This window comes from Eptatretus burgeri, chromosome 11 (assembly GCF_056783735.1).
Source record: "Eptatretus burgeri isolate ZD-2024b chromosome 11, Ebu_testis_v1, whole genome shotgun sequence".
In the NCBI taxonomy this organism is placed as follows: Eukaryota; Metazoa; Chordata; class Myxini; order Myxiniformes; family Myxinidae; genus Eptatretus; species Eptatretus burgeri.
The window spans coordinates 17,852,492-17,877,470 of record NC_140971.1 but is presented as its reverse complement, the minus strand read 5'-3'; the positions used below and the strand labels follow the sequence as shown (position 1 = coordinate 17,877,470).

Sequence of the window (24,979 nt, the reverse complement as noted above, 5' to 3'; positions counted from 1 at the left end):
GCCAAGATCAAGGCTGGTGTCTTTGTTGGACCGCAAATCCGACAGATTATGAAGGACGAAACTTTTCCGACAACTCTAAACCCCAAAGAGCTGGCAGCGTGGAGGAGCTTCAAAGCTGTGACGGACAACTTCTTGGGGGACGAGCGCGCGGACAACTATGAAGAAATAGTGCAGCAGCTGCTGGAGTCCTTCAGGAAACTTGGCTCCAGGATGTCCCTGAAAATCCATTTCCTACACCAGCACCTGAACTTCTTCCCTGACAACTTGGGAGCAGTCTCGGACGAGCACGGCGAGCGATTCCACCAAGAGATTTCACTCATGGAGACGCGTTACCAAGGGCGGCACAACCCGAACATGATGGGCGATTTCTGCTGGTTCCTGCATCGTGAAACTGACACAGAGCAGCACAAACGCAAAGCCAAATGCCTAAAGCATTTTTAATTACATTCTAGTGGAGTTTTTCTGTAATTTCTATAATTTTGAAGCATTCATGATGAAATAAATGAATAAATGAATTTTTGTAAATTTCATTGAAATCCTGACTTCTAGGCAATGGGAATATTTCTGTTACTGAAAATCCTGACGTGATACAGCAAAACGGTTATGATTTTTGAAATCAGCGTACCCAAATTAGTCTAAATCACTTTACACATCTCCAGTAAAAGATTTTTGTTGTTCAGTGTAACCCGACCATGAAACAGGTTAGTGCAGGTTTACATGGTTCCTGTAAACTCCCCCCACAGATCTACAAGTCACAGATCTAATCTGACCTGACCTGACAAAAAATGTTGGTGCTGTATTTAAATGTATTTTCATGACTGTCATTTTCGATGCTGAAAAGGATAGGCCTATGCATTTTCAAAGTAGTGTTTGTGATGTGGTTGAGGTTACACATGTGAGAAATGCAGAAATTTGTGGTTTCGTTCAACATTACGACAAAATAATGATCGTTATTCATTGTGGTTCCCAAAAGTTGTCTCAAATTCAAGTTTTTCGTTTCTCAAAATTGTTTGTTGGTACTTACGTTGTTCTAAGAATCGTTTTCTCCTCCATCCGTGTGTTTTAGTGACGATGTCCATCGCAACTTTGTGTGGCAATACGAGGATATGCGAGCTCAACACCTGAGCTTGCTGAAAACAAAGGTCGGCCTCATTAATGACTCGTATTGTGTCCATCTTAGCTTGCTTGCTCTTTTTAGCCATTCGAAAAAGCAAAGAATTGGAGCTTCTTGCAAGGGGGTGTGTGAGATGGCTTTTGAGTGAAATTTTAATTTTTTTGCGATTGTGGAATGTTTATTTTATTTTTTTTTTGTATGCCTTGTGTGAGAGGCTCGTGTGAGAGCTAACGCGCAGCAAGGAGGGGCATGAGACAAGAGGGGCGGGAGTGAGAAGGACAAAACAGTGGGGAACAGAGACATTAGATCTGTGGAAGGGAGAGGGATAGGGCGGGGAACATGGGGAATACAAGATGGACATTACAGGGACTTTCAGGAAGGAAAGCAGGGAGTTTGAAGGAGGTGGGTTTGGGTGGATTAACAGGGGTAGAAAAGATCGAGGATTTGGATGGGGGATGATAAGAGGTGGTGCTGAACAGCTGTTTTGAAGGCCTGGAGGGAAGAATGGGATTGAATCGAGTGAGGGAGTTTATTCCGAAGGCGGGGAAAAAAGAGGAATGAAAGGGTGAAGGTGAGCAGTCATTCGTGATTTTGGTAGTTTTACCAGAAGGGGATTGTTGGCAGACCTCGAGCACCCTGTGGAAATGTGGTGGGTGTACTGTACTGTACTGGGAGATACTTAGCAGGCAGACACGAAGCGGAGGAACAGTCGAGCCGGGCTGTGTTGCACGAGTGCGAGCGCGGGCGTACTGTGCCCGCGGCTCTCCTTTATTCCGTACGCGGTACACTCACGAGCCGGCCGACTCCAGAATTACTACGACGCCTCAGACGGCGTGCACACCTCATATCCCTCGCCGAACCCCACGGCCACTCCTCCACCATCACGCCCATCATGCATCATCATCATGCCCCTCCCCGTGGGCATGGCTACACCACAGTGGGGACAAATCGCAGAGAGAGCAGGCTGTAGAGGAGACTGTAGAAGACAGAAAGACCACCGACCAGCCTGCGGTGAGAGAGTGAGACGCCCAAAGACTCAGCCTCATTGTGGGAGATGCTAATGATTCCATCTCCAACATTGGCTAAGCAAGTGCAAAAATACGGCAAAGGCCTCTTACTTGTGATATAATTAAGGCCTCTGAAGTGTCACTCGTAACACCCTCTCCCACCACCACCAGATGTGGCGCCACACGAGACACTTGGTTTCCACAGCGTGAAGCTGAGATGCCTTGGTTTCCACAGCGTGAAGCTGAGAAAGGTGGGAGGCAGGAGCACCAGCCCAGAGGGGAGAGCAGTACTCCATCAGGCTGCGGACGAAAGCTTTGTAAGTGGTCAGGAGCTCAGGTGGGCCGAGGAAGGACTTTGCACGACGGAGGATTCCCAGTCGGCGACTGGCTTTGGAGGCGAGGTTGGAAATGTGGCTTTCCCAGGAAAGGTCATGGCAGCTAGTGAGACTCAGAAGCTTGAAAGAAAGGACTTCTACCAGAGGATTGTTGAGAAAGTCGGTGGGGGGGGGGGGGTTAAACGGTCCTTTCGGAGAGACATAGTGAGAGTGTGAGATTTGTCCGGATGTTGGTTGTTGTTATTTGTTGGTTGACAACAAAGGTTGTTGACGCTGAGGATGTGATATCTGTCTGAGTCAATCTAACATACATTTTGCTGCTTTGATTTCAGAAATACCGTATCCTCCTCTACAATGGTGACCAGGATATGATGTGCAACTACCTCGGGGATCAGTGGTTTGTGGAATCTCTGCAGCAGAAGGTACACAATGGTCGCAGACACGAGTCTGTGCAGGTTGATTGACGTCGTCGAGGAATGTGGCAAGAGTTTTATCATTTTTGTTTTTACAGGCTCTCAGGCTCATGGAGGAGCTGTGATGCAAATTATAAATACATACAGATTGATACATGAGACAACACCAGATTTGACTCTCATACAAACATAGCCAATGAGATTGAGGGAGGTAACGTCACTTCCCAGAGAAATCTGGGTACCAGCTGTCACTTTTCTCTCTACACTCGATGTGGAAATTAAGGAGGAATTTTAATTTCCTCTTCCCCATGGATGCCAACCGATGGGGATTTTTTTTTTCTTCTCTGCTGTCATCTATGTATAATTCCAGAAATCTCTGTCGGTCTGTGTGTCTGTGTGTCTGTGACCGCTGTTTCTCGACAACCACTGGTCCGATCTAATTGAAACTTGCCAGGTATATTGCTGGGGACCTGAGTATGTGCCTTTTCAAGGTTTGATATTAATCGGACAAGTGCTTCCCAAGTTATGGCCATTTATTTCCCAACCAATGACAGGACACGGTGCTGCGTAGGTGTGGCCGATGGGGGAAGAGATTCTCAGCCGTGTTCCCCATTACGGGTTACAACGTAAGGACTTCGGGATAGTGATGACTTACTGTATTCTAATAATTTCTGCATTTCTTATACGCGTTTATAGATAAACACAATGCCCCAATCCAGTCGTTTACGAGAGCGAAGGAACGGCCTGTGTGGTTGTTTGAAAGTTGTTTTTTTTTATTTTTTTTTGCATGTATGGCCATGCACGTACGTTTTTTTTTTCTGGGTTTTTTTCTCTTCTCTTTGTGTTTTTCCTTGCGATGACATTGCGAAAAGGCAAAATACATTGGTGCTAATTGAATAATTGGCCATTAAAACTAAATTGCGAAAAATCGTAAGTGCGATATGCGAACTTCCAGACAGTGAGGACTTGACTTCCGGATGGTAACGACTTTCTGTATTTTTTCTAGATTTCTGTACTTTCTCGATTTCTCGATATATAAATTATAGAGAGATAAACACAATGCCCCAATCCAGTCGTCGTTTACGAGAGTGAAGGAACGGCCTGTGTGATTGTTTGAAAGTTTTTTTTTTTTTTTGCACGTACGGCCACGCAGGTACGGCCACGCGAGAGCGAAGGAACGGCCTGTGTGGTTGTTTCTGGCACATGGTTTAAAAGTTTCTTGTTTTTTTGCACGTATGGCCACGCAAGTACGGGCATGCACTAGTCATGCTAAAATACGCAATTTGGTGTGTCTAAGTCTGTCTGTGGCCAATACATTGGGTTGTTACTTATGCAATCTGAACCAAACCTGCCAGAGGAACAAACTTAGTCCCCATCCCCCCTCCAGGGTTCTAAAGGTGGGGCCCATACAAATTATTTGCAGAAGTGTCTCGTGTGGCGCCACATCTGGTGGTGGTGGGAGAGGGTGTTACGAGTGACACTTCAGAGGCCTTAATTATATCACAAGTAAGAGGCCTTTGCCGTATTTTTGCACTTGCTTAGCCAATGTTGGTTTGGACTCCCCTGTAAAGAATCTGGAGGAATTGTTTCATTGCTATTTTGTGCCTTGGAAAAACACCATAGCAAGGTGTATGCAGAGCACCTCCAAGAAAGCATAACATGGAGGAGAACCTATGTGGTGCTGCTGAGTTTTCCGATATATTTTGTGAATGCACAAATTTTCGACTGTTGTGGGTCCACGATTGGTTGTAAAGCATCACATGTGCATATGTAAAACACTTTATTCTTTGAAAGTAATTTTTAAATTAGGGTGTTTTACATTTTCCTGGGTGTATTCACTGAGTCCTCCCACACCCATCATTGAGAATATCTGGGTATTCACGACAAGTTCCATGTTTTTCCACAACAGTCGATAAACTCTACCCGCAAGCTAATGCCAATGGAATACCATCGAGGGACTTCAGATGGTGTTCTTGAACCTGATTTTTCTTTTCCTTCCAAGCAACAAATCCATTTATTACATTTTTGTCATTGACCCTCAAAGTAGCTTGACATTTGTATTGATCTTCCATGAAGTGCTGATTGAACATTTATCCCCAAACAGTTGCTTATCAAATCAATTGCCAGATATTTGGGCTCGCAATGCAAGTTTGAGTTTTGAGCATGAACAAATGAAAGTACCTGTTTGCCCAGGTGCACGGAATGGCTATTTACAAGTCATGTTACAATCTTTATTTGGTGCTTCAAGGTAGAGCACTAAAGTCTTGCTGTCACTTCACCTACTCCTCAGTTACTCAAGAGCTATCATCCATGGTATTATGAGGACAAACACGAAGGAAGACAAATTGGGGGGTTTGTGAAATACTTCACAAACCTCTCCTTCCTCACCCTGAAGGTAAGATACTCGTTTAAAAGAGTGTGAGCAGCAGTCTCAAATGCTGGCATATTTGTGAATCTTCTTGTGGGGTCAGAGGTCAATTCTCATGAACATTACTAACAACTACACATAACCTAAAAGTGCAAGGACCAATGCACTTGCTGTCACTCGTTAAACTCCATTTTCGAACCTTTCAGCTTTGGTTTACAGCCATTAAGATCATCACTTGATGAATTCTTGTTCTCCAGGGGGCTGGTCACATGAGCCCAAAGAACAAGCCGCAGCCTGCCTTTTACATGATCACACACTTCCTGAAGAACCAGCCGTTCTGAGAGGAGCGTACTCTTTCCTTCTTCCTTGTTCTGTTTGTGGTTTTGATCAAGTGAAACAGTTTAATTTGGGGTATGTTTGTTTGCACTTGTGGTTGACAAAACTCAATGCCCAGGTAATGTTAATCTGAATATAATTTACACATTAAAATCAACAAATCTACTTTTCTTTATCATTTTCGTATATTATACATATACACAGTAAAATGTTGATTCAAAGCAAAAAAATTTTTTAACCAATAGTAAAATAAACAGATTTTTAGTGCAACAATTTATGTCATCATATAAGGAGTAGTATAATAAATCATGTCCAACTCAAATGGAATGAGTATTTTGAATTGTATGAAGCAGGCTCGGCCCAAAACGCTAAAAACAGGGCAGGGGCGAGTACCCCTTATGGTGAGCATTTCAAATAGCCTCTAGCCCAACCCTATTTCAACAAAAGGTGCAGGTATTGGAGTGAGTCTGACCCCTTACAACTGGGGTCCGACTGGGAGGTAGGCCTTGGATGCCATGATACTGGTGAAAGAAAACAAAATTAAAACCAATGGTAGTAGGTTAGTTTTTAGCAGCAAACTCAGGCTAGTACCACGACCTACTTCCCAAAAAGGATCTTCAATTGCATCAATTTTCAATCACCTGTAGTGGGGTGCCAGGTATGTGGCAAGAGCATGGCTAAAGGCTCGTCTCTGTCTATGGATGTCATCCATGAGAAAAGCTCAACTTCATTTTGGCTATAAATGATTATCCACAAAACAAACTGTTTGGAAGCTTGAGCAAGGCCACAAGTCCACTCAGTCCCATGAGAAACAGCTTTCAGTTCGCAGCTGGTGGTTCAGGGAGAAGAGATGTGAAGAAGGACGCAAAGAATGAGCGAGTGGACACCAAAAAGCCAGCCCTCCGATTCTCCAGTGGGACTTCATATTGCACACGCTCCTGCCTTCCAGGTACAACTACCGCTGCCTCCTGGAGATAGAGATTGCACCGACATTAAGAATGCTTACAAAATGCCATTCGATTTTAAAAGGCTGTGCTTTGTATCAAAATTTACTCTATTGGTCCTGAAAAAGGGGGCATCAACTTCCTATGTACACATGGTAAAAATATTCAGATCAGAAATCTGCAGTCTTCACCTTTTTTGCTGTTGCCATAACAGAAGTGCAAAAGAGCAGGTCCAAGCTATTTGACATGTGACTTATAGGACTATTCAGAGCCTTTAAATCAGTCTTGATTAAAAACAAAAGACAAATCAGAGAATCTGTTTTGCAGTTTTGAAGGCTAGTTGTGGTCTTTTTCTTGAATGCAAACATCAATGTTGTACACTTCCATTTACAAGGTTTCATTTTAATTAATATGCTCTGTGATGTGCAGGACCAGAGAGAAATGGATTGTTTAAACAAAAATTTATCATTAAGACTGAATTTGTAAGGGCAAGAAATTTATATTCCTGGTACATCAATACAATATACAATCAAGCATTACAAATCAAGTAAAATAATTAATTATCTTCTCATTCAGTGCAAGCAGAGAGAACAGTGAGGCTGAGATTGGAGAGGGAGCTTTAAGCGATTTGTAAAATACTTCAGATTAGTTCACTGATTGAATGTCTGACGACCACTGCTGACAATTTTTTCCAAGTTTGACCTGCTGAAGAAAATTGAACTGTACTGCCTTTGACTTGTCTTGCAATTTGGTTGTGATGCCCACGTTACCAATAATAATGGAGCACGTGTTTGTGATTATGCATGCATGTCCACTCTTCACCCATTGGTTGGACAGCTGACCTGACATCACCCACAAGTGGAACCTGAAATCCTTAACCAAAAAGACTCGGACTTTTGTCGTCCTGCACAGGTACTGGCAGCGCCCCACCCCATGATCCAGTGAATCCATGACTCCCCAGGCCTGACCCAGATGTCTATTGACCTCTGGCTCACAGCCAGCAGAGACATGGATATCACTGCCAAGGTAAGTGAATCTCTCGTTGACCTGAACATCCTCACCACAAACTGGTACAGACAAGATAGTAACATCCAATATGTCATTGAAAGCCTGGATCTTAGTTTGGACCCAGGAAAACCATAAACCCAGTGGCTCCGACTCCTCATTTAGCATCTCGAGGTCCCCAAAAGGATATCCAGAATTCTACAAAGATGACTGCATCATCTACATACTCAAGGTCAGAAATCTTGACATTTCCCAATGATGCACCACAGCTTGATCTCTCTAACATCCTCCCCAGAATCCAGTCCATACAAGCGCTGAAAAGTGTGAACGCTGGTGTTCAAGCAGATGGTGGTGAACCCAATCAAGAATTATTCGAGCAACGGCACCGAGAGCAGCGTCACCCCTCGGTAGTTGTTGCAGTCCTGGTGATCATCCTTCCCTTTCCAGAAAGGCAACAAGGCTCCTCTCCCAGTCAGTTTGGATGATGCCTATGTTCCAGGCAGAGCACAGGACTGCATGCAATGACACAAGTACAGCATTTCAACCAGTTCACCACAGCCTGTCTCCACAAATGAAGGTGGATCACAGTTAATTTGAGGGTCAGCAATCGGGATAGTAACACCTCTGACATCCAACTCCACAACTGGTGGATCAGCCTGGTACAGCTGATCAAAGTAACTGGCCCAGCGGGCTTTCACTTCGGACTCCTGTCAAGAGCCCATCGCCCTCCGCTCTAACTGCAATACACCGAGGGACGGGTTTGGAGAAATGCAATGCATGAACTCCCCTGTAAGCAGGACGAGAATCACTTAACCACAAGTGATGCTCTACCCCCTCACAGAATCCTCGCACATAGGCCTCCTCGTCCACCCTTAGTGCATGTACAACTTTACGCCTCAGCTCGCTGAACAGCTCATCTCTGCCATTAAGCCTGGCCCTGTGACTTCGGTCAATGGTATCAAGGGTCCCTTGAGAGACAAAATTCTTCTTTGCCCTACGTTGAGTTCCAAGACACCCACCAACATCAAGGACGGTGGGCTTAAAGGCACTCCACAACTCTTCAGGATTCCCAAAAGCACAAAGACCTCCCAAATCCCCACTCGACCTGTTTGCAAACTCCTCAGCTCCCCTCTCATCCTTGAGCTTGTCAACATCCAGCCTCAGCTGGGATTCTACCATTCTCCTGGATTTTAGCTGCAATTTCAGAGTTGTTTCAAGCCTGTGGTCGGAATTGAGGAACTGAGCACTCTGGTAGACCCTGCAGTTCTGGATCATCCTCCAGTGACCATCAACGAGCACATGGTCAATCTCCTTTGCCACACCGCCAGCGTTGGAATACCAAGTCCAGCGATGAACCTGTGGGCACTGAAACCATCCACCCTCAGTCCATGTCAAGGAACTTAGTGCTATTCTGGTTCACAGCTCCAGACACATGGGGACCAACACCTGTCTCATAACCATGCCTATCAGTTCCAATTGATGCATTGAAATCCCCCAAGACTAGAAGTGTATCTCGTCTGGGGCACTGATCAACCACAGACTCAAGCATGGCATAGAATGCGTCCTTCATAGTGAGATCACTCGCCTCAGTCAGAGCATATCCAGAGACCAGGGAAACAACACCCAAGGAGTGATGAATCCTTCATCTCATACGCTTGTTGACCGGTGTTACCTCAATTATCATTGGAGTCAGCTTCTTGGGCATGGTAACTATCTGCGAGACCAACCAATAGTAGGTGTAACCACCCACCATGATCTCGGCACTATCCAGTCTCTGAACATCAGTGAGTGCTGCAATACTTTTGTTCAAATGCTTGAGCTCAGATGATATTAGATAGGTGATCATCCTATCTTAGAGATAGGACAATCCATGCACCCACCTTGTGGGACCACCTCAGGTTAACTCGAGGAGACCGCCGTCTGGTGGATGGCACCTCCGCTACACACCACCGTAATCTGACCCGGGAGGTTTACCCTGTAGTTTTCCTACTATCAAGGAATGGGGGTCCCGAAGGCTTTGCCTCAATCCTATCATCTGGTGAGCTGCTCTGCACAGGGCAGCAGCGCAGGAGGTACTCCCATGAAGTGAGTTTTCAGATATCCTTGCATTTGTGGGTTTTGCAGAATGAAGTGTTTCAAGGTGGCTGGAATGCAAATCTGACCACCAACCTCATTCAGAAAAAGTAACCAAACTGCAGGAGGACATCTGCAGCCACAGTTGGGCATGAGAAATGGATGGAGGTTGGCTCAAGGAGCTCCTCTGCCCTTTGACAGGTTTTGTTTTTAATCCTGCTGGGTGTCCATACCCATACACCCTCCTCACCAGAAAACCTGGTGGGGGACGATTTGGTCGCCGACAACCCGACCATGAAACAGGTTAGTACAGGTTTACGTGTTACCTGCAGCAAGTCACAGATTGTATCTGGCTTGACCTGCATTGTTATTTTTGCCTCTTAACCTGAAGTACCCAAAGGATCCAAGTACCCCCCCCCCCCAGACCAAAATGATCCTGACGTCCAAAAAGACCCCGTTATAGGACCCAAAAGAACAAAAATACCTGGAAGACCCAAAAGACCCGATCGTTGTCACCCACAATTAATTATGGGGGTGTTTTTATCTTTACCGGTGGTCTTGGGGGAGATGAGGAGATGCAAATTATCCATGTAAAATGTGTATCATGTAGTGCCACCTCCAGGATTCCTGCCATATGTGTATCATGTGTGTGCCATGTGCGTGTACCATGTGTGTATCACGTGTGCCATATGCGTACCATGTGCCTGCACCATGCGCGTGTGTCATGTGTGTATCACGCATGTGCCATTTGCCACGTGTGCGCCATACGTGTACCATTTGCGTGTATTGTGCGAATCATGCGCGTGTATCATGTGTGAGTCATGTGTGTGGGTCATGTGTGTGCCATATGTGTATCATGTGTGTGCCGTGTGTGTATCACGTGTATGCCACGTGTGTACCATATGTGCACCATGTGCGTGCACCACGCGAATCATGCGCATGTATCACATGTGTCACGTGTGTATCATGCGAATCATGTGCGTGTACCATGTGTATCACGTGTGTGTCACGTGCGTGCCATTTGCCACGTGTGACATGTGTGTGCCATACGTGTACCATTTGCGTGTATCGTGCGAATCATGCGCGTGTATCATGTGTGAGTCATGTGTGCTCCATATGTGTATCGTGTGTGTGCCGTGCAAATCATGTGCGTACACCATGTGAATCATGTGTTATGTGTGTGCCATGCGTGTATCACGCGTGCGTGTGCCATGCGAGCATCACATGTCATGCGTGTATCACGTATGCGTGTGTGTCACATGTGTGTACCATGTGCATATACCGTGTGAATCATGTGCGTATCACATGTCATGTGTGTGTTTGTCAAGAGCAATCATGTGCATGTGCCATGCATGTATCATATAATGTGTATCGACCCCCAATGGGACACACGGAGCACAGGTGCCCCCCCCCACCCCCGCACGAGGTGGGAAAGAAAGCGACGGACGTGCGACCGCCAAACTCGGGTCGCTGCTCGCCATGTTGAGCGCTCGACGATGGTGGGGGAAAGATACCCGAGCTGGGGCTGAGGCAGGAGGGGACGGCCTCGACCGGCACCCCTGACTGCAGGAGCGAACAGCCGAATGCACCGCCCACATCATACGCGTAACACCAAGCTCGAGCACGCTGCTTGGCAAAATGGCGCTCGCCCTTGTTTGTCGCACCGCACGCGGCCTCCGTGCGCTCTGACCCCGCGTAAGGTCAACGGCACAAGACCGTCAGGTCTATGATGGGTTTCAGCTGGTTTCTCAGAAGGTCCAGCATACAAGTCCAAATCGAGGTGCCAGGCTCCAGCAGGCTGGGTCCATGGGATTCCAAGACGTCGTCGAGCCATGAGGTCAGTCAGGACAGTCAGAGGCTCCGTCGTTAGATGCAGGTTGAACCTGTCGATCACCTCCTCTTGAAGCTGACTCCAGACTTACACAGGTCCTCTCGAAGCAGATTGCCGCCTCAACCTCAGGTTCAGTTTTCTCTCCTGGCAGAATCACCACTCGCTTTCCTTTTCTTCTCGCCTCCAAAAACCGACTGCTCATCCAGCAGATCGTGCCTCGACACCGTCGTTTCTCTGTTGCCTTCCCGGCGCACGCTCGCCTCAAAGCCCAACTGCTCAACTCCGTCCTCTGTTTCTTACCACTTTCTCTTTTTGGGGCGCACCTCTTTACGAAGCCGACAAACTCCTTCCCCAAGCTCCACCTCCCTCTCCAGGCCACTCCCCCTTAGCCGACTGGGTGGGGCCTATCGTTCGGAGAGGGGAAGGAAGAAAAGGAAGACCACCACCACTGTGCGAACAATAAACATGCATCCGACACCTCCCGCCACACATGCAACGTCAAATTACCAAAAAACCTGGCTAAACATGCATTTAATGGGGGATCTGGGCTAATCCTATATTTAATGGCATACGAAGGGCCATTTCCATAACAATATATACATATATAAAAAATAATCAGGTGCCTGTGTCGACAGTCATGGTATCAGCTGATAGTTTTTTTTTTTAAGCTGCATGAGGTGAGAATGATGTATTTATTTCTGCTGCAATTGTAGATGCATCTGCAGGATGAACAAAATGCATCTTTTGTGTGCGTGTGGAAGTGCCTTGCAGTTTTTCCAATGTCTCTCAAATTCATTCGTTGATGGTTGAAGCAGGAACAAACATCACTTTGATCTCCCTGCAGAGTTCCTCAACAACCTTTGCAAATGTCTCTACATCTGCTACAATAACTTTGTTGTGAAGAATGGCAAACCATACTATCCTTTTAACTGTGCCATATACTACATCTACTGCTCCCTTTCCTATGCGCAGTGTCAAATAAGGACCAGTCTATGGTGGCATTGAAGTCCTTTTCATGAAAAGGCATATGTGTGAAACAAAACTTGTTCTTGAATTGACTTCCAACTCCATCAGACCAGTAATGAATAAGTTTTAAGGTGCAGACAACTTGTAAACTGAGGTTGTACAAATTAAGATGGGTAACTACACTGTTCCTTCAACTTGATTATTCCAGAACTGCAATTTGTGGATTGGCTATCAATACCCGAGCCTTCAGCAGAAATTGCATCAACATAATTCAGAAGCCCCACTCAAAGGTTTGGTGGAAAGGTCAAGGGACTGAATTCCAGTAAATTCCAAGGGACTATTCAGTTTTCAGACCTTTTGGAATGGCAAATATGCTTCTTGTGGAACCACTTCCTTCACATTTTGATGCCTCACTTACGTACTTGTGGTTTTCAACTCGTATGTCCCGTATGTCACATTTTAAAATCTGATTATATAATTACCATGGAAATTTCGTTTTTAAATTTTTTTTAATGAAGAACTACCATAAATTAGAACGTCACCTAATATATTCTTTTTGAAAAGACTCATTTCCTAGTTGGATTGAAAAATAAAAAACCTATGGGATATTACATATTGGACAAGGTGTAATTAGCATAATTAATTTTTTTTCAAAATGAAAATGTTTGTTCAAAATATTCCAGTACTCCGTCCTCAACATAATTTTTTCTTAAATTACAGATCAAGAAATACAATGTCCCGTACATCACGCTAATTAATTATTTATGTAAAATATTACCTTTGCATTAGTTAATTTCCCATTTTATGTATTTTTATAAGGACCATAAACATCAGAATTTTAGCTTTAAAATGACATATTTTGCAATATTTCAATCAAGATGAATTTTTGCTTCAGAGGAGACATTAACTTGGACTTGCCGAAAACCAGATTGACAACATGCACAAAGCTGTAAAGGTGTGGCACATAGGCAGTTAGTGGTTAAAAATGAAAGCAGCACAGAGAGCAAGGCAACAATTTTCACACAAAACTGGTTCAGGAACAGGAGAATGAAAGACAACAATCACAGTGGAAATGGGGGCAGGTAGTCGAGTTCCACAAGGTTCAATTCTGGATCCATTTATAATTCCTCCGTCACCGGAGGTGGACGGAGGTTGTTTTCAAGTCTATGAGCAGAATATCTCAAGTTATGAATGAATTCGGACAAAACTTGATGGACAGGTTGGATGTGCGACAAGGACGAATCGATTCGATTTTGGCGAGAATCTGAAGCTGCATCTGGATCCAAGAATTTTCCAAGCGATTCTTCACCATTTAGAGATAGGTTAAAAATGATATACATCACAAAAAGTTGTGGATGGATTTGGGCAATTTGGTGGACAGGTTGGGTGTGTGACAAAGACAAATTAATTGATTAGATTTTGGTGAAGATCTGGAAACTGGAACTTTTTAAGTGATTCTTCACCAATGAGAGATAGTCAAAAATGATAAATAGCACAATATTTCAACTTGAACAGCACTTGGCAGAGTGCATACCACCGTCAGGCTGAACAGTTTATGTTTTGTATCCACCGATAAGGTACGGATGCAGATCCAGCCGAACTAAATTTGTATAATCTGCTTGTGCTTGGCACACACCCAACCTGTCCACCAAATTTTGTCCAAACCAGTCCCTAACTTTTTGAGATATCCAACTCAGACAGAGAAACGAGGGCAGAGGTAAAAAAAAACGTTGTGGATGGATTATGACAAAACTAGGTGGATGAGTTGGTTCGTTGACAAGAACAAGTGGATTAGATTTTGGTTCAGAAAATTATCCAGATCCGGCCCATCAGTGGGATACAAAATGTAAACTGTTCAGCCTGGTGGAGGTATGCACTCCACTGAGTGCAGTTCTAATTTTTGATAAAGACAGAAGAATCTAAAGGCCCAGTCACACCTTGACGTTTTAGCCAGCTTATGCCGATTTTTGGAAAATTTGTCTAAAACGCTGGTACACGTCGAATACGTTATGGGTAAGTTTTGATAACATTGAGAGCACGCTGAAAAACACTGCCATACGTCGTTGTACTTTTTGGTTGTCCTCAAATTTTCCATGCTTGAAATTTTAAGACATGCCAGCGTATGACTCACACGTTCCGCATAACGCTGGCCATTAGTTGTAGGCACGTTACGCTATCGTTGACACGTCGACACACAAGTCGAAACACATTGAGGTAATGTTTAGCGTACCCGAAACTTATTTCTAACCTATGAGTAACGTGTTGTACTCACATTACGCGATCGGTGACACACAGACACACGTTACTTGTAAGGTGCTCATAAGTCGAAACACATCAAGGAAATGGTTCGCGTCAGTATTCCAGACTCCCTGGTTTTTTTTCTTTTAGTTTTTTTTTTTTCTTCCTTCCTTCAGTATGATGGTGATTTTGACACTCCGATTTCTAGTGCGGTTATAATACAATATAATTAATAGGCTGCCACTCAACGATTTAAATCATAACCACACTGTACACTGAACACCGTCATACCAAAGAAAAAAAAAAAAACGGGAGTCTGGAACACTGACGCTAACCATTACCTTGATGCGTTTCGACTTATGAGTAACGTACAAGTAACGTGTGTCTGTGTGTCAACGATCGCATATCGTGCGTACAACTTATTCCCATCGCATGTGGAGCGTTGTCATACGGCAAGTACGTCGTAAAATTTTCAACATGTTTAAAATTACAAGACGTACTCCACTTACTACGACGTATGATAGCGTACTTTAGCATTTTATTCACGCATACCAAACTTACCCATACCGTATTCGACGTGTACCAGCGTTTTAGACGCATTTTTCAGAGGTCGGCATGCGCTGGCAAGATCGCCAAGGTGTGACTGCGATGTTGACACTTCCATTTCTGCAGCGGTTATGATTTGAATCGTTGTGCGGCAGCCTTTTAATTAGGATAGGCCACGTGATCGTCGGCGATACGTGCAGCACGCTATGCATAAGTGAGACTATCGTTGGGCATAGGTTGTGAAGGCCGACAACAGGTTCAGCATTCGTTGGTATAAGTTATCTATAACACAACGAAACGTTCTGTGTCCGTTACTAATACGTTATGCTTAAGACCAAGTCGTTATGAATACATCCGAATACGTCCGAAATCCGAAAAAAAACATCAAAAGTTCAACGTAAGCCAGCGTTTTACATACATTTTAATACGTTGCCATTGCTGGCTAAAACGTCAAGGTGTGACTGGGCCTTAAGGGGTAAAAGTACATATTGAGGATGTTTTATCATTGTGGAACTGTTAGTATGTCATTGAAAGAAAACTTGTAAATGCAGGAAGGAATGAGCTACCTTTGGGAGGGAGGAAGGAGTACTTGTACAGTATGTTGAAATTAGGGAAGGGAAGAGTACTTGTACGTTGAATACGTTCTCATGTTAACTTAACTCATGTTAACATGGAATATCTATTTTTGGATTGCCTATACTGTATAGTCTTTTTCCTCTCCCTCATCTTATCCTTGGATGGGGTTCTGTAACTTTAAACACCGATTGTAGCTCAGCTTCTCAAATTGGATTCATTTCTTTGGTGAAGCAGTTACCTTTGTTTGCATAACTACTGTATACACACTGTTAAAGAGAAATGGAAGGTGGAAGAATGGGGTCATTGCTTTTGCATGAGGATCACTCTCCCTCAGACTATGGGGGGGGGGGGAGTTTTCCTTCCCACACCATTTGGTGACTTACCTGGGGTGCAGCAAGTTGAACGGCAGCATTCACTTCCCCTTGAGCCCTTTGTCGATGGCCTAACCAGCCCCTTTGATGCCTGTGAGCAAACCATCACATATTATCCGTCTGTACACAGCACAGAAAGACCATCTGCTACAGGTAAGCAATGAGTGCTGCCTGAAGAGGCAAATATCTGCTGCAACGCAAGGCCGTGTATACACTCACAAGGCGATGATGAGAACTGCACAGATGACGAAGACAAAACGACTCAGGGACGAATAAAAGTACAAAATGCTGAATAGGAGCAACGCGTGCGAAGCAGAGTACACCCTGTCGAGCCAGTCTTGGTTTGCAGCTTCATCATTATCTCGATGCCCCTCCTGCGCGGCTCTGCCTTGGCCATCAACCCGATTGTCACCGTTGGCCCGCTCTTCTTCCCCCACTGTGACCGCTCTACCCTGATTGGCTGTTTCTGGAACTTCCTGGCTTGCAAGTGGTGAGGGTTGTTCCAGTGCTGCTGCAGACATGGCCTGACTGATAAAATGCATGGAGAACACTTTAGTTTGTTTCATATTCAGCTGTACATTTAAAATTAACACTTTCCACCAATATATTTTATAATGTTCGAATGAGATGCATAAAACAAATAATTATACTGCTGTACAAGAAAAAGCATCTTCAACTATGAATGTTTAACCATATCAAGTAGCACAAGTCATCTTTCACAGACCCAATTATTCCCAAAGTTTGGGAGGGGTTTGCAGAAGTCTTTCACGAACCAGCTGACCAGGACTGACATTTGATTGGGGCCAATTTGGATAAGAATTTTGTTCAGGGTGCTGGTGACAACTCACCTCCTCTTCATGAAACACTGGGATCTTCAAAGTCCATAGCTAATGCTAGCAGACAAGACACCTGGCTCAACATCCATCTGAGTAATGTTGCACTGTGATGCAACACCCTGCATGCAAAAAGCAAATCCTACAGTTTATAGTTGGAAATTGAACCCAGATTTAATGGCTGAAATGTAACAGTGCACCATTTGCACAATCCAAGTTGAAACCATCTTCCGAAAGATCCTTGATGGTGAGAAGATTTAAGCCAAAGCATGGCATCTAACCATTGGTGTTTGGGTTGGCCTGGTTTTGTTTGAATCCCTGACTCACGTTGTGAGCCCAGGATCATATCCTACATGCAGTAAATGTCCTTGCAATTAGTGAATACGTCCATTGACGTCTCCCATTGTCTGTCCCACATGCGATACATTTTAGAAACTCCACTTCCAAGACCCTTAGAACACTGCAAACAATCCTATTCATAGGAGATACCGTTTACTGAACATGTCAAACTTACTATCTCAAATAATACTGCTGTGCATACACATGCTGCAGCCAGGCCATGCTGGGTGAGTACATAGAATAGGGACTGCCAAAGGCTGGAGCTGCACCGTCACCCTGCATGGTCATGTTCCTGTGGGCAAGGACATGAGAACACACAGCTGTACCACCAGTCAAGGACAGTTAACAGGATTATCAGATGTTGAGCAATCAACTGATGTGCAGATACTCCAAACACTACCAATCTCAAGGTTGAAATCTTTCCATGTACACGCTTCTACAAACATCACCATAGACCTTGGACAGACGAAATAATTTTCTACATTTCGAAGCATTGCATGTATTTCTCTTCTGCAGCCAATCCGTGATTGCCAGTTGCATCGCAACCAACAACCTGGTGCCAAGTGGCACAAATCAATACCAAAGCCAACTCACCCTGTTGTGACAGGCTGTGTGGTGTGGTCTTGACTCAAGGTCCTTTGCCTCAACCCATCGACTGGAAGCCCTGGTGCAAGAGTGCTGGATTCTGGCAACCCCTGTGGCTGGTTCTGGCCTAATGGCTGTGTGTAAACCAAATGCAGTACGTGGTTTTCTTCTCCCTGTACGATCAGGCACGCACCACTTGATTCAAGGTTGGGACACACAACATATTTGCTTTTCAGAAGCTTATTCAACATCAGGAATGTAAAAAATGTTTACTGTTGGGTCATAACAGTGGTGCAGTGTGGAGGGGGGGGGGGAGGAGGGAGGAAGATTATGGGGGTGGTGGTGAGGAGCTGGTGATGGGTCGGTGGGGGGAAAGGGTGGTGATATTTGGGTGGGGGGGGTCTGAGGCTGTGCACACCTTCGGCAGAAGGTCGTCCAGGCGTGCATGGTCCAAGAGGAGTCGCCCCAAGTGTACAAGACGCTGGTGCTGGGGAGCCTGGGAAAGACAAACTATTAGATCACGAACTCAACAACTCGAGCGCTTATAATTGACGGAATAAATCAACCAGAAACGACTTACCGGCTGCCCAGGATAAACGTTCGCCAAATGCTCCTTGAGCTGAACCACGGACCAACCTGCAGGGCAGGAAACGTGCAAGTCACTCACCGCCTGGCTCGGTGAGCGCAAAATGAGTTTGACTCCCATGCTTGATCACACTATTATTGTAATTATTAACGGATTATTTATCAACGGGAAAGTGGGAGCCTCAAGCCCTGAAAGACCACCGTGACAGTCCAGATATGACGATCACTACCGCCTCCTCCCTCTTAAACCCAAAGCGTCCACGTAGCCCAGCTGTGGCGTCTGAGCATTGGTTGCCGAAATGCTTGAGCACGTGCTCCGAACTCTGATTCGCCAACTCTCATGACGGAGCAGCATCGATGATTGTAAACAAAGTGTGTTCCCGGATCCTCATCGGAACATCTTATTCTCTTGTTTATCTTTCCACCCATTCATCTCCAATGATGATTTTCTTTTCGAGGGAGATAATTCTCACTTCGCAGGTTTAATATTTACTATTACAATCACAAAGTGAAAGCTTGTAAGTTAGTTTAGTTCGGGCTGAGGACACGTTACGTTCATCAGTGCGATGCTCGTAAAATAGATAAAAAGCAGCAGGGGCGTCCATTTATAACGTACGCAAATATAGGGGAATTTGACCATCACGTTGTCCTTTTAATAATCCAAATAGATTGTTTCAATAATTTCCAATGTCCACTGTGTGTTTGTTACGACCTGGCCGCTTGGTAAGGGACTCGGGGTACGGTCTGTTTCTCCGAAGGTTGTTCTCTGTGTGCGGGTCGCGCTCTATAAGCAATCAGACTACACCAAGCGGAGTTTCCATCCGAATGGCGACGAAAATTTACACCCAAACTCACCGACACACACAGTATGCAAATCCAGCAATGCAAAGGTAAAGCAGATGCATACACAATTGAGCACAGTGGAATGAATACAAATCCTTTACTCGGGATCAGAGACACAGGATAAACAACAAATCAATAAACATTCCACAGGAAATCCCGCTGACATGCGGTGGGAAAGAAATGATTCGGGAAAGGCAAACAGGTACCAAGACAACACAAATAAACACTCCACCAGATATCCCAATTTAAACACAAGGGAGGTGGTGGGAACCCAAATAACAAAGGATTATGTGCTAGGGTATAAACAAATTAAATGGGGGGCGGGGAGGGGATTCAGACCTGTTTGAGATGACGTTCTGGTGGCCCCGTCCCAGCCGAAGACCACAAGGATGTGTCTGTCTGTCTGTCTGTCTCTCTCCTCCAAAAACAGAGCTCTTCACTCTCGTGAGGTTTGTGAGGGAAGAGATCGGTCCTCTGATCGATGTTGCTGATCACCTTGATTTCTCTGTTGATTGGGGAACTTGAGGGTGTGCAGAAAGAATAATCTCTTAACTTTTGAAGGAAAAGGATATAGAAATACTGTTTTGGTATACAGTCATAAGTTTCCTGGTTTGGGGAATTGGTTAAAGATAAGATTGTGTGGATTGGGGCATTCAACATTGTCATAAATCCAATTATAGCAAGCATTAAGAACATGATCTATTCATGGGTTATGGCGAACCAATTCTCGTTTTTATCTCTGTTAATGCTGCCACGAGTTTCTCTGCTTTTTGTTTTTTTTTTGTATCCCTTGTCAGGCTCGTATGAGAGCTAACACACAACACACAGCAAGGGGGGAGTGGGAAGGACAAAACAGTGGGGAACAGAGACACCAGATCTGTGGAAGGGAGAGGGATGTGCCAGGGAACATGGGGAATACAAGATGGACATGACAGGGACTTTCAGGAAGGAAAGCAGGGAATTTGAAGGAGGTGGGTTTGGGGTGGTTTAATGGGGGTAGAAAACATCGAGGATTTGGAGGAGATGATGGAAAACAGAAAAACCACTGACCTGCCTGTGGTGATTGAGTGAGAGGCCAAAAGACTCAGCCTCATTGCGGGAGATGCCAATGATCCAAAATGCCTTGGTTTCCACAGCGTGAAGCCGAGAAAGGTGGGAGGCAGGAGCACCAGTCCAGAGGGGAGAGCAGTACTCCATCAGGTTGTGGACGAAAGCCTTGTATGTGGTCAGGAGCTCGGGTGGGCTGAGGAAGGACTTTGTACGACAGAGGATTCTGACTGGCCTTGGAGGCGAGGTTTGAGATGTGGCTTTCCCAGGAAAGATCATGATAGATAGTCAGACCCAGAAGCTTGAATGAAAGGACTTCTTCCAGAAGATTGTTGAGAAAGTAGATTTGGGGGAGGGGGGGCCAAACGGTCCTTTCGGAGAGACATAAGAGTGTGAGATTTGTCCGGATTGAAAGACATGTTCCACGTGTTGGACCGGTTTGTGATTTTATCCAGATTTGCAGTGAGCGAAGAAGCTGCTGCTTGCCGGTCTGAGGGATGACCGATGGTGCGGCAGAGGGTGGAGTCATCAGCAAAGAGATATAGAGGATTTTACAGGGAGTCGGAGAGATCATTGATGAAAACCAGAAAAAGAACAAGGCCCAGAACGCTACCTTGAGGAACTCCAACCTGGACAGGAAGAGGGGATGAAAGAACTCCATTTAGGGCCACAGCTTGGCTGCTTCAGTCGAGGAAGTCTGCGAGTCATGAGTGGAGATGGCCTTGGATACCACAGGAAGAGAGTTTGGTGAGCAGGGCAGGGTGCCAGACCGTGTCAAAAGCCCGCGATATGTCTAGGGATACGGCTCTGATTTAAAGTCCGCCATTGAGGACCTCCATCCATTGTTGGGAGAGCAGAAGCAGCATTTCCAGGGTAGAGTGACCTGGTCTGAAACCAAATTAATGATTGGAAATCAAGCCATTGGAGAAGAGGAAGGATTTAATGTCTGAAGCGATGATGGATTCCATAACCTTGCTGATTGGTCTGTAGTTGCAGGATCTGTTTTTGCACCTTTTTAATGCAGGGCCATACAGTATTTCAAAACACACACACACACACACACACACACACACACACACACACACACACACACACACACACACACACACACACACACACACACACACACACACACACACACACACACACACACACACACACACACACAAGCTGCATTATATGAGTATTACAGTGGGTGAGCAAAGAGGCTCTTTCGGAAGAAACCTTGAACACAGCACTGCAGCGGGATTGTTTACCCAACGTCTTCACTGATCAAGTGATATATTCTCAGCACATGTGCACCAACCGTGCTGCAGACCATGCTTATACACGGACTAATGAAATCCAGCATGACATGCACAAATCAATACCAGTCTCTGTTATTAAATAATTCCCACCAGCATAGTCAGAGATAAATTATTTGGGGAAAGTTAATATTGACTTACACACAATTATATGATGAATTTGGGGAGCAACCTGCATCCTGCCCTGTGTGGCTTGTACAGAGCAACGTATTTTATATTATGTTCTCCCAAAAAAGTGGCAGGATGAAACCCCTTTATCAAAAAGTGGCGGGATGATCCCCTTTATCAAAAAAGTGTGGGTGGGGGGGATATGTCCCACCGTCCCTCACCCATCGTTGCCCATGGGTCGAGTACAACCCATGTGCTACCACCCAAGTGAAGCGCCAAGCATTTACTTTGCGCGTGCCATTAATCTCAGAGAATCTCGACTGAAAGCCTCCAAGGGAGAACTTAGTATATGCTGTTGTGTAATATCGTGAAAATTTTGGGTTAATTTTTGCCAACCTAATTTTTTAGTGACTATGGACCATAAATTTATCAAAAATTCTGGTTGGCATTTTTTTTGGCCGCCATATTGGATTATTGGCGGCCATCTTTAAATTCGCTCGGGTAAAAACACATTTCCGACCATATCTTTACCTCTGATAGAGGTATTTACATGATATTAGTGTCTAAATGTATGTTTTAGAGGGCTAGCAATCATTTGTGATACTTTATAAAGGTCTAAATATAAAACTTGACGAGGAAATTGTCAATAATGCCATTTTTTAGCTTTTAGCGGCAGCCAAAATAATGAAATTTTTATTATGTTCTTTTTTGATATTTCATCGCTGTTATCATGACCTAATTTGACTATTTTCCCATAAATACCTATTATCACATGTTTAATATTTATTAAATATTTGTTTCTGCTTTTTTCAGAATATAGCTACAACAGGCTAAAGAAAGATGGGAGAGCCACCTACAAAAAGACCACACACCAATACAAACTATAAACTGTGTATTAAATGTCAAAAACATAGCAGTGATTTGTTGAGACAACACCCAAAATATTCATTATATGAAAAATTTCTGCATTCTGTCCGTCGTAGGGCTGATTTAAGTGAACTGGAATTCCTTGGAATTCATAACTGTCTGGGTGAAATAACTGCAGAACAGCTAAAGGACCAACATGCGAAGTGGCATGCTCCATGCTATGCAGAAACTACTAACGTCACAGACATTGGAAGATCCAGCAGGTGGTATGAAACAGCCCTCGCTACACGGGACTCTACCCAGCTAATGCGAAAGAGAGGTCGCCCTCGATCTTGTAGCTCTACACAATCTTCTTCTGCACCAGTACGATGCACACGTTCCCAAATAAGGAAGTTCAATAAAGCTGAGTGCTTCTTTTGTCAGGGTAAAAATACAGATATTCTTCACAGATGTCAAAATGTTGGTGAAAAAATGGCAGTGATTGTGCAAAAATGCAACAATGATGAGTGGAAGGTGAACTACAGTGAACTGATAAATTCAAAGGACCCACTTTCTGGAGATTTGATGTATCATAATACCTGCCTGGCAAATCAGTGGAAAAAAATACAACCTGGTCAAGCAACCAGTTGCAGAAAAAGACCAAAAGGATTCAGATGATTCTGTAAATTTCTGCAGCCAAGAAATTGAGTTTTACAGTTGCCTTGCAGATAAACTCAGCTCTGGTGAATATATAGGCATTGATAAAGTACAACAAGATTATGACAATATGATGATGATGGATAGTTTACACAGAACTACCACTCGTGCTGCACTGAAGGAAATTATTGAAAAGAATATCGATGATGTGGAATTCACACGCCCATGTGACCGCACTAAACCATCACTAATTCACTCAAGTAAGGCCCGTGAGGCTGCTGTAGATAATGCTGCAAACAAAACTGATAGACAAGATGTACAAGCAATGTTTACGTTGATGAAATTTTCTTCAAAGGTGAAAAAAGATGACAGACTTTGTACTTTGTGCAGAAAAAAACTCTCAGTTGTCACCAGAGCATATTGAAGAATCATCTTTGACCGGTTCGAAATAATCATCAGAAGGTACTATCGAAGGCATTGCAGAATCTATTTCGACAGATGAGGACGAGGAGGTTTTTGAGCGAGAAGCAGAAGTTGACCTATTAAACCAATCGTTATCGATGATAGGCGAAAGCCCATTCGACAAACGAAAGGCGGAAAGGAACCCAGGGTATGTTCCTGAAAAGCAAAGTAAAGTGGAAGATTCTGTGCGAAAGAAATTAGAACTAGTTACTGAACCAAGCACTGCAGAGAAAACACAAAATACAGCGTCAAAATGTGATGAAAACTGCATGCCAGAGGTGATCAAAAGCCTGAAAGAAAAAAATGTTGTTTCGAGCCGTTCAGAGCAAATACGTATACTGACAATATTTGCTAGGAGTATGAGCATCAGAGGGATGATGAGTGAATTCAGTTGCTCCCAAAGAATGGCTGTGCAAGCCAAAAATGTAGAGAAAGAAAATGGTATGCTATGGTCTCCAAATCCCAAACAGGGTAAAATATTGCCTGACGAAGTGAAATCCGCCGTAACCGAATTTTACCGAAGTGATGAAGTCAGCCGAATAATGCGGGGAAAAAGGACTGTGTGGTGGTCAGGAATGAACATGGAAAAGACAAAATTCAAAAGCACCTGGTACTAAACAATCTCAAGGAACTGTTTCAGAAATTCAAAGAGAAGGACCCTGGCTTGAAAGTTGGATTCGCGAAGTTCGCCATGCTCCATCCCTCGGAGTGTGTCCTGGTCGGTTCTGGCTGTACACACAGTGTATGTGTATGTACGCTACATCAAAATGTGAAACTCATGATGTTTGGTTCCAAAATGCCACAGATAGCCGAACTTCCGAGCTATCATCATGTGATAGCATGCATAGTTTGTAACCCAGCACAACCGGCATGGTATTTCAGAACTTGTGAAAGTTGCCCATCAATTGAAGACTTCAAACCGAGCTACTGAGTGCTTATGTACTCGAGGATATTGATGAAACTCAGTTTAAACGGCGGACATCCACCGACATATCTGAACTGAGCTCCATGGTCCTGCCTTTGGAAGAATTCATTAATCAATTCTGTGAACGCGCGGTGAAATTAGTGAGACACGACTTCATTGCCAAGCCCAATCTCGGTTTCTCAAAAATAAGAAAGACGAAATCGGTGAAGGAGAATTTGTCATTATTGGAGACTTCTCAGAGAACTATTCGTTTGTCGTACAGGATGCGGCCCAAGGATTCCATTGTAACTGCTCTCAAGGGACAATTCACCCCTCGGTTTAC

General features: G+C 44.4%; 2 protein-coding genes across 3 annotated transcripts in view; one reads left to right on the top strand and one right to left on the bottom strand.

The window, feature by feature from the left end:
- Nucleotides 1–5,738, top strand: part of LOC147016591 (lysosomal protective protein-like) — a 52,963-nt gene extending 47,225 nt beyond the window's left edge. Inside the window, exons 12-15 of the mRNA XM_085845403.1 lie at nt 1,067–1,142; nt 2,789–2,878; nt 5,160–5,264; nt 5,495–5,738. Of these exons, the coding sequence (XP_085701529.1) occupies nt 1,067–1,142; nt 2,789–2,878; nt 5,160–5,264; nt 5,495–5,578 (355 nt within the window). The 3' untranslated portion in view covers nt 5,579–5,738. The remainder of the gene's footprint in view (nt 1–1,066; nt 1,143–2,788; nt 2,879–5,159; nt 5,265–5,494) is intronic.
- On the bottom strand, nt 5,693–18,722 carry LOC147016590 (homocysteine-responsive endoplasmic reticulum-resident ubiquitin-like domain member 2 protein). Of its 2 annotated transcripts, XM_085845405.1 has the most exons (8): nt 18,461–18,722; nt 18,299–18,376; nt 17,890–18,053; nt 17,471–17,587; nt 16,343–16,651; nt 16,136–16,214; nt 11,727–11,830; nt 5,693–6,541 (listed from the first exon to the last, which is right to left on the bottom strand). In XM_085845405.1, exons 1-8 carry the CDS (start codon nt 18,584–18,586, stop codon nt 6,529–6,531), a joined length of 990 nt encoding a protein of 329 aa, XP_085701531.1. In that variant the 5' UTR covers nt 18,587–18,722; the 3' UTR covers nt 5,693–6,528. The 2 variants fall into 2 exon arrangements, with proteins under 2 accessions (XP_085701531.1, XP_085701530.1); XM_085845404.1 differs by lacking the exon at nt 11,727–11,830 and having other exon boundaries at nt 18,461–18,721.
- Between the last annotated feature and the right edge of the window lie 6,257 nt (nt 18,723–24,979).